General features: G+C 40.8%; 1 protein-coding gene across 2 annotated transcripts in view; it reads right to left on the bottom strand.

Annotated features, from left to right (window-relative positions):
• Window positions 1-334: 334 nt before the first annotated feature.
• TLR5 (toll like receptor 5) overlaps window positions 335-10,159 on the bottom strand; it is a 31,378-nt gene continuing 21,553 nt past the window's right edge. For both annotated transcript variants that reach the window (XM_075127063.1, XM_048843285.2), the window contains exon 3: window positions 335-3,925. In XM_075127063.1, coding sequence (XP_074983164.1) covers window positions 1,342-3,918 — 2,577 coding nt within the window. In that variant the 5' untranslated portion in view covers window positions 3,919-3,925 and the 3' untranslated portion in view covers window positions 335-1,341. The remainder of the gene's footprint in view (window positions 3,926-10,159) is intronic.

The raw sequence follows: 10,159 nt of genomic DNA, 5'->3' as shown, positions 1-10,159 counted from the left end.
ACACTACCCTCAAGCCACAGAGACTCTCCCGGTGATGGCAGCGGGATATGTGCCCAAAGATCAAGGTTAGAATATGACCTTCATGTAGTGTCTAAGGTTTTAGTTACCACTATATATTATTTGTTCAGTATCTGCTATAAGTAGGGTTGGCAGAATTTGTTTTTATAATTTCGATGGACAATATCAATGTTTATTTTTAAGCATTTTTTTTCTATTTTTATCCATTTAAATTTTCACAGTAGTGGGAAATTGGGAGGGTATCAGATAACTGGGTGGGACATGCAATAATTATTTAATGACAGTAGACACTGATCTCAAAAAATTAAAGCTTTATAACTGTTCAAACATATCAACATCACATGCCAAAATATACAAAGTAAATATCCTTAAATCAAACTCTATTAAGTTCTCAAGCAGCATTTTTCTTTCTTGGTCTATTTCTAAATGTCATTTATTATTAATGGAAATGTTGGGTTGGTTTGTACATGTATGGTGAAATTGATGTTTAGTGACATTTACTAATAAAAATGTGATCCTTCCAAGCCTGGCTTTAAGGAAGAGGTAAATCCCCCTTTTTTAAAAAAACCCGAACACTATGTGGTGTGGCTTTACAAAATGTTGTTGTTCTGTGAAAAATGGTACCCAATAGTGCGTGTGTGTGTATGTGAGTGACATTTACATGACTTCCCCACACCCACACCTACACCATCTTGATCATGCAACATCACAAGCAAGGATGATGATCACTAAAACATTCTGTGAGTAGGGGATGAATGGTAGGATTAGACATTGCAAGACCTTAATGTGGCACTGCCATCAGTTAATGTGCCCATTCAGTTTAGTTAGTGGGGGCTTTCAGCACATGGACCCAAATTTTCAAGTATCCTATAAATTTGGTGCCTAACTTGCAATAACATGCACCTGGTTTTTGTAAGTGCTGAGTACCCACTCCTCCCATTGTCATGGGGACCTGTGAGCACTCAGCATCTCTGAATATCAGATCCATGGTGTCCCAGTCTGAACACCGAAAATTTGAGACACCCATAATTGGTGGCTTCTTTTGAAAATATGGGCCATAGTTCCTAGAGTGATTGAATTTGTTAATTGCATTTGCTGGTGACTTTAAAGCTGACACCATGTTTATTAAAACTTAAACCAAGGAAATTATATTCTACCCATTTGTCAGGGAAAGCTGAAGCATGGCCCATACTTCTTTCCTGCCATGCCACAGGTGGAAATGGATTTAGAATATTTAAGTAACTGTCAAGCCACAAGTAAAAATGTAATTACAAAAGTCTGTTTTATAGCACTAATAATATGAACCATGAACAACCCTCCCAACTACGAGATTGTCCTTACAGTTTGCATTTCTATAACACTGGATTTCTTTTTCACCTTTTTTTCTTTCAGAATTTGGTGAGAAAGGTTATTTAAAAACCAGTCTATATCTTGATGGTCTTCAGGCCACTGCATGTACTGACTCCTTTGCACAAAGACTCTAATCGGTTTGTATTTCATCAACTGATACTGAGAAAGTGACCCAACCACAACCATAATGAGGACTTCTTTCAGGTCACAAAAGTATCTGCTCTGGGCAAAATTAAAGGCTTCCACGCACCACCCATCCTTGAGGAACTGCCTTGTCACAATGCAAATAGTCTTCCTGCTGTTCCAAATGGCATCACGGATGTTGGTGATCTGTTCCTCCCCAGGCAGGAAATCTCTCTCTTCAAAGCACAAAGTAAATCTGTTTTTCTCAGAATACTGAGAGTCCAGGTGCTTTAGCAATGAATTTTGGACCCACTCAAAGTCTCTGCTGCTGTAGCATAAATAGGCATCATATTTATATGCACTTTTATCTATTGCTTGCTTACGTTCTTTTAGCAGAGCACCTTTGATGGTCTTATACCAGACAAAACAAGTCCCCCGAAAGTGACTAAAAATAATGACTACTGTTAGGAACATTATCAGAGTGACTGAAGTGAAAATGAACAGTGAGAACTGTAGAGGCTTCTGGAGTTCGTCTTCATTACAGCTATCTAGTGCCACTGAAGAAAGTGGAACCCTTGTGAAAACAGGTGGGAGTACACAGTATGTGTCATTTTCTGAGCCAGCTAAGGTCACATTGGTTTGATTTAACCATGCTGTCCAGGTGTTTAAAGTGCAATCACAGAAAAACCTGTTATTTGTTATATCCAGGACACTCAAAGTCATGAAGAGCTCAAGGGCAGGTGAAAGAAGTTGGTTTTCAGACATATTCAGTGTCTTTAGGCTCTCAGGGAAAACACCAGGAGAAAGATAAGACAACTGGTTGGAGGCTAGGTTAAGTCTGTTTAATGATGTTAGACCACTAAAAATATCCTGTGGAAGGGTAGTAAGGTAGTTGTTATTCAGGTGGAGCACCTCTAGTTTGGAAAGTGCCCTGAACACATCCAAACATAAACCTCTGTCCCACACAAGCTTTAACATGTTTTCTCCTAGATCCAAGTAGACTAACTGGTTATTTTCTATAACATCAACACTTTTAACACAATAAGATAAACGATTTTTTCTTAACAAGAGATACTGCACATCTGGAACTTGTAAAAGAATATAAAGATCACCCAGATTGTCCAATCTGTTTCTTTCCAAGTTAAGGAATGTTGCACTTATTCTCTGGTTACCTACAGATACTAGCTTATTGTCACTTAAATGAAGAGTGAACATGGCTGGGAAAGAAGGGAGAGTTTTAATGGCATTGTCCCGGAGATCCACCATCTTTAACCTTCTTAAATCCCTGAACGAATTCCCAGCAATTACTCCAATATGATTTTGTTGCAAATCAATATGCATCACATTCTGAAGCCCCTCAAAAGTGTAATCGTACAGCTCCCCCAGAATGTTATATGACAGGTTGAGAGTTCCTAGGTTTCCCAGGCCAAAAAATGCTTGCTTTTGGATCTGATTTATCTTGTTATTGTGAAGATTCAGCAATTCCAGATCACCAAGGCTCTGAAATACATAAGGATTGAGAGAGAAAATAGAACCATGTGAAATATCCAGTAAGCGAACGCCACTTCTTGCTAGCCCTGCAAATGTATCTTGGTCTGGATCCTGGAAGTTCTTAAAGCCAAATCCTGGACCCATTATGTGATAGCTAAGCTTCAGAAAAACAATTGAAGTCCCATTCACAGCTGTGCAGAAGTGTTGCATTATATCTACACCCCAGCCATTACCGCCAAGATCCAGGGTGTCCAGGGCTATGTTTTTGAAAGGATTTCCACACTTGGCCCAGTCCATAGAAATTGAGTAATATAACTTATTAGAATTAAGAATAAACAGTATGAAGAATTTTCCCTGGAAGCTATCAAGGTTTCCTTCACATAAGCTGGATATCCTGTTGTTTTTCAGGTCCACAATTTGCAAGGATTTTAGATGGTAAAATAAGCGATGAGGGCGAAGGCTTTTGATCTTGTTTCCAGAAAGATCCAAATATTCTAAGGAGATCATATCTCGAAGATAGTCTTCTTCCAGAATGGACTCCTCAAGACTGTTGTGATATAACCGGAGTGTATGTACATATGACAACTCCACAAAAGCATCAGGATCCAGATGAAGTATCTTATTGTCTCCTAAATCTAAGAGTCGAAGGTTTGGCAGGTTCCTAAAAGCTGCTTTCCCTATGGTAACAGGAAAGACAAACTGGGTTCCAATTTCCAAAATCTGCAACCGTTCCAGCAGAGGGAAAGAGGATGCATTCACTTGCCTGATTTTGTTGAAACTTAGCAGGAGTGCAACTGTGTCACTGAGCACAGGTGGAACCTCGGTGAGGTTACAAAAATAACACAAAGCATTTTGGCCTTGGGAACAGCAGCTTGTAGCAAATATTTCTTTGGCTACCAGCGACATTCCTAAGAAAAATACTAGATGATGTAACATTGTGATGCTGCATGAAAAGAGAGAGAGAAAGTTGTAAGAACAAAATATAAAATTGGCTGTCTGACCAATAAAGTTTTGTAGCAAAGTTTTAATGCAACAGAATAAAAGACCAAGGCCAAGATTTTCAAATGATGAGGGATTTTGGGTGCATGTGTTTTTGAGTATACAATCTGAAACACCTTAAAGGGATCTGATGCTCAGTGGATGGGCTCCAGAAAATGGTGAGCACCCCAGTCTGAAAATCAAGTTCCATGAAAAGTATTTTAAGTTGGGCACCCAAAAATCATTGGTCACTTTTGAAAATCTTGGTCCAAATATTTAACAGTTGCACCACTGATGTGACAACAATGGTACATTAGCCTGAAACTCACTCCTTATTCGAAGTTAGCCAGACTGTTTTTTAAAAGTTTGGATAGTATGGTCAGAGGCTTTAGGTTAACACAAGTATTGAGATATCCACCTACTCTTCTGAACAGTGTAATCACTGCCATGTTCCTCCCCACTCCTCATTGCTATCAGGGCTAGGTCAGACAATTCCAATGGCTAACAATGACATGTCACAATAGTGTCACAGACAAGGCCCTTCCAGAAATAGTATTTTAAAAAATGGTATGCTTTCTTTTTGGAGCACCCATGAGATTTCTGGTCATCAGCTGAGTTACTCTGAATTTAACACAGGAGAGTTTGACTCAGCCATGGAGGTTTAAAAGGAAAAGGCCCATTTGGAGTTTCAGAATCTCTGGGACTATTCCAGTAATGTGAAGTTGTTTTTTATGGTGGGAGCAATGCTTTAAAAGCGTACACAGGAAAGAGGTTGATGAGGAGGATATCGTAATTAAATAGCCCTTAGTAATCAAATCATTCTTATTGCTATTAGTCATCTTAAAATATTCTCCAGTACAGATGAAGCTCACAAGAGATCTATCATATGGTATTAATGTCACTGATTTATTGTGTGAGACAAATCTACTGTTTATAGCCTACTGCTTATTAAAAGGTTACATTTGATGTACTGTGGACAGTCAGATTTTGCATAGCAATGCGTGAATGTAACGAATGCATCTAACTGATGTATACTTCGAGGTTTTCCCCACTCTGGATTTCTTCATGCATCCTGTCATCTAAACATCTCTCTTTTAAACTGTAATCTCTTCAGAGCAATCACTGTCCTTATTGTTGCCTGCTGCATAAGACAGAGCAAGTTGTCTGCACTAAAAGGATTACTTGCATGCTTTTTTAAGATATGTATTTACTAAGATTGCAACTACCTGCCTCTCCTTTCTAAAAAGCATTCACTGAAATGTTTGCTTGGCTGACAACCAGCGTAAGAATTTTTGTACCCTACAGCCTAATGTGTTCAAACTTAATAAGCATAAGTTTTTGTCAAACCAAATCCCTCCTGGCCATCTAGTGGTTGCTAAATAAATTTACTTTATAGAGAAAAAGAGAGGCCCTGAGCCAGTAATTAACAAGTAGGTCAATCCCATTAATTGTTATTATCGATTGACTGTACTGTTTCACTAATGGCACAGATTGCCCAGAAGCATCACAGGGAGAGTAAATTATTTCAAGATTCTATGCTGAACCTAGCAATAGGTGAATTGCAACAGGTTCAGATCGAGGATCTCAGAAAATGGAGGGGAACTGGGGCAATTTTTGATGGAAAAAGAAATCTCATTTTTACATCAGAAAAATTTTCCAACCCTTTATAGTTTAGCTGCTTATCCAAACTATCAGACATTAAGGAGGTATCCATCAGGCCATGTGTCCTCATACAATCCTGCCTTTATCTCGAGTCTGCTTGCAGGGAGGGGCTAATCGATAAACTGTTTGCTCCTTCAATATTTTCATGGGACCAGTGTCCTCCTGGAAACTTGGACCTTTGTGTGGTATTGCAAGAGTGATGACAATAAGCGACCTTTCCATTCACTCTTGTCACAGGGAGCAGTTCAGAACCACTCCTTGCACCAGAGGTTCTTTCTATTAGCAAAACAATCTACATAATCTAAATCTAGAAGTAGCTGATAGCATTCCTTTAACACAATATAATATGGAAAACTGCACAGAGGATCAGTAAAAATATATTTGTTTAGCCATAAAACTGACTGGGGTCGTGTGTTGCTGGAGCAAGTTTAATTGAAAATCCACAGCGTTTTGCAAATTCCACTAGGAGTCCAACTATTTTTAAATGAATGGCAGCATCAGCTTTATCTCCATAGGGAGTTGAAAAGTATGCATGAGTGGGGTGGAGGGGGAGTGGAAATAATATAGCACAGCATGGGAAGTTCTGTCTCTCTGGGCTTGTCTACGGATAAAACTTGTATTGCTTTACTGCTATACTGTGATAGTTAAATTGGTATGACACCCTAGCGTGTATGTGCATATACTGAGGCCTGATCTACACCTAAAACGTAGATCAACTTAGTTATTCTGCTCAGGGGTGAGAAAAATTCACAATCCGAGAGACGCAGGTAAGCCAACTTAAGCCCTGGTATAGACATCACAAGGTTGATGGAAGAATTCTTCCATCATCCTAGGTCCAGCCTTTCAAAGGAGTGGGTTTACTACAGCGATGGGAAACCCTTCCATTGCTGTAGCTAGTGTCTATGCTGCAGCACTTGCAGTTTAGTCATACCCTGATATAGCATACTGGAAGGGGAATAAATTTCCATAGTGGAAGGGGAATAAGTTCTACCAGTGTAAAGAACCTTTATAACAGTATGACTGTGTCCAGAATATGGGATATACCAGTATAACTATGTCTGTAAAAAAAAAAAAATCTCACCCTTAACTGAGCTAGTTATACTGGTGCAACTTCCAAATGTAGACCAGGCTACTCTTTCTGTTGTTGAAGCAGAAACAAGAATCCATTCTTTGCCCTTTACTGGCGCAATGCGAACTGACCAAAGATTTAGTGTATGTAGAACTTACTGACAGACCAATGCTCACCACACCAATCCGTATAATGAGGTTACACAGATGCATAGGGCTAGAAGGAAGCCAGGGACCCATCATGTCTCTAGAGTCAGATTTGAAAACAGATGGAATTTTAACCTAAAAAAATCCGTTTGGGCACTTATATGGCCCCATCAGGATAGTATCTGAGCACCCAAGATGTTTTGGGCAAACATGTTCCTGCACCAAAATAACCTTGCAGAAATCCTCAGTACTTGGGACAGTTACTTGGGCTATATATCCACACCAGCCTTATTGAGAAGAGGGATTAATATATTATTGAGACCCATGGCATTGAACATTCCAGATCCATGGCTGCAGGATTTAGACACTTGAATCCAAACTTCATTTTGTTTTCCTGCCTAGGCATCAGAAGGAAATAAATAAAAAACTAAGACCAGGGGAGTTGGGAATGGGGAGGCTCATGTGACTCCCAGGCCATACTGTAGTGAGCAATGTACCCTTAGCTATAACAGATGGGTCCTCCCACCATACTGCTCTCCATGTAGCAGGAAGGGAGCTTCTATAATGAGAAGTGGAGCTTCACCTACCCCTGCCCGTATGACCAACCAATGAGTGTGTAGGTTGAGGCTTCATCTCAATATTCCAGCTCCAGGCTCTGAGTTCCCTCTCAGCAGGGGTTAAATGGGCTCGGTAAAAACAGATCAGGTTGCCTTAGCCTAAAACTGGCCTACTCTACAGCTCTAAGCAGTTTTTGAAACTCAGGGCTTGTCTACATTACCGCCGGATTGGTGGGTAGCGATCAATCCAGCGGGGGTCGATTTATCGTGCCTAGTATAGACACGATAAATCGACTGCTGAGCGCTCTCCAGTCGACTCCGGTACTCCACCAGAACAAGCAGCGCAAGTGGAGTTGACGGGAGCGCATCAGCTGTCGACTTACCGCATTGACGTAAGTAGATGTAAGTACATCGACTTCAGCTACGTTATTCATGTAGCTGAAGTTGCATATCTTAGGGCATGGCTACACTCAAAACTTCAAAGCGCTGCGGCGGGAGCGTTCCCATGGCAGCGCTTTGAAGTGTGAGTGTGGTCACCTCCATGAGGGGATTAGTTTAGACTGCTGGGAGGGCACTGTTTACACTGGCGCTTTACAGCGCTGAAACTTGCTGTGCTCAGGGGGGTGTTTTTTCACACCCCTGAGTGAGGGGTGTAGATCCCCCCCACAGTGGTGTAGATAAACCCCCATTTTAGGTGAACTGGTTTTAAAACTGGTTAGAAGATTTCCCAGTGTAGACAGAAGGAAACACTCTTGCTGACTGTCGTTTTAGGGTGAATTTTGCAGTATGCTGGGCCCTTTGTAGAACCTCAGTGTTCTCCTAAGGGCATCTGATGAATGAAGGGGGGAGAAGGGCAGGGACACTGAGAGGAGCACTAGCTAATCTAAAAAAAGGTTTAGATTTGCTGAAGCAAAGCACTCATCGTTCCCTTCTTTTAAAAAGGCATCTTATTTATAACCAAAGCATTTGTTCAAAAGTTTGTTTTGTTTTTTAAGCAATGCAGACCTGATGGCTTTTGCCAAGTGTTGCCAATAAAGCTAATTAGATCAGGGAAGGATGTTACCATCCTGTTTGGATTCACATTGTCCCTGCCAATACTTGAGAATGTTTGCTCACTTTTTTAGACAGGAAAGGAAACACATTTGTTGTCTGAAGTGCAGGGTAAATTTTGCATATCTCCCAGAGCCTGCAAATACTGGCAAGACTTTTGTGTGGATTCAGCATTTATCAGCATGTTTACTCTCTGCATATTGGGCAAGTTTCCTTTGAGGATGAGAACTGATAGATCAGAAATCACAACACTTTCAAAAGACAAGCCTGGGAGCTGAAATTCGTAACTTTGCTAGACACTAAAAATCATGGTCTTAATAAAGCCACTGGTTTTATGGCTTACTACAACAATCTGTAACCCACTAACCCCCTTTTTTGTCCTATGACAGGGGTGTTAACAAGTCACTTTGCCTTGAATGGTCCCTAACTACTTATGCTAAACTATCTGTTCAATCTTGTATTTAGCTCTCAAACTCTCAGTACCTTTCCCAGACCCGAAGAAGAGCTCTGTGTAACTCAAAAAATGTGTCTCTCTCACCAACACCAGTGGGTCCAATAAAAGATATTCCCTCACCAACCTTGTCTCCCTAGCCCTACCGTCGGCTTGGAAGATTTTTCTTTAGTTCCAATGCTAGACGCATTATGAGTTTATCCTGAAGCTGCATGAATGCTGCTGTAACTGGGGCATTTGTATGGAAAACATCCCAGGTTGTTACAGATAAAGGGGAGATAGGGGAAGATGTTTCAGGTGTTTTTTTCATCTTTAACATATTGGGCTAACTTGGGTATAAGGAACTTAAAATTGCTAGGAGGATGTTTGAGCTGAAGGAAGAAAGGTCAGTTGCAGCAGCCTGGCAGGAGCTCTGGTAACATGCAGGAGTTGGGCAATAACAAATGAAGAAAGAAACAATCCATGCACTGTGCTTGCGCAGCAAAGATGACTGGCATTGTGCTGTAAACTAGAAATGGTTAAAAATCCCCACACGGCTAAACCGTGATGGGCAATGAAGGCTGACAGACAAACTCAGAAGTGGTCCAGGAGTATGTGGCATGAGTTCATACACAGCTTAGGCTATGTATTCTCACCTTTGAGCTCCTAAACTGAGACTGAGATGGAAGATAAATAAACTCAGTCCCCAATGTTCTTCCCTGCAGCCTGACCCCAGGCCTTACTTCTCAAACCACTCGTGCTCCCTCTTCTCTCTCTATTGAGTCTGAGTGGACAAGCCCAAAAACATTGAAGCAGAGCTGCAAAAGCTAGAAGAGGCAAAGAGCTGAGTTCAAGGTGGACAACCCTATGCAAAACTGAGTTACTTAATACTTCCATGATGATCACCCTAAAAGTACCTAAAACAGAGGGACAGATTCATTGCTGTGCTGGTGAATTATTTTGAGAGCGGAACAGACCTGGTGAGACCAAGTCACATGACCTCCGAGGCTAGTGAATCAAAGAAGCTATGAGCCAAAGCAGGAGGGAGGGAGAACTGAGGGGAATTAAATAAATTCTACGATGAAAAAATTTGATGATAAAATCAAATTCTACGATGCTGTGACCAGATGGTGAATGTCTCCAAATCAATGTCATGAATGTACCAGGAGAGGGTAATGATAGCATCCTCACCAGCACTGTGCTCACAGAACTTGAATCTGACTCAGTTCCTAATCCTGGCTGCTTTATTTCTCAGAATATTAAAGGATCTTCCTATTCTGCTACC

Source organism: Caretta caretta, chromosome 3 (assembly GCF_965140235.1).
Source record: "Caretta caretta isolate rCarCar2 chromosome 3, rCarCar1.hap1, whole genome shotgun sequence".
In the NCBI taxonomy this organism is placed as follows: Eukaryota; Metazoa; Chordata; order Testudines; family Cheloniidae; genus Caretta; species Caretta caretta.
This window is presented reverse-complemented; position numbering and strand designations above follow the sequence as displayed.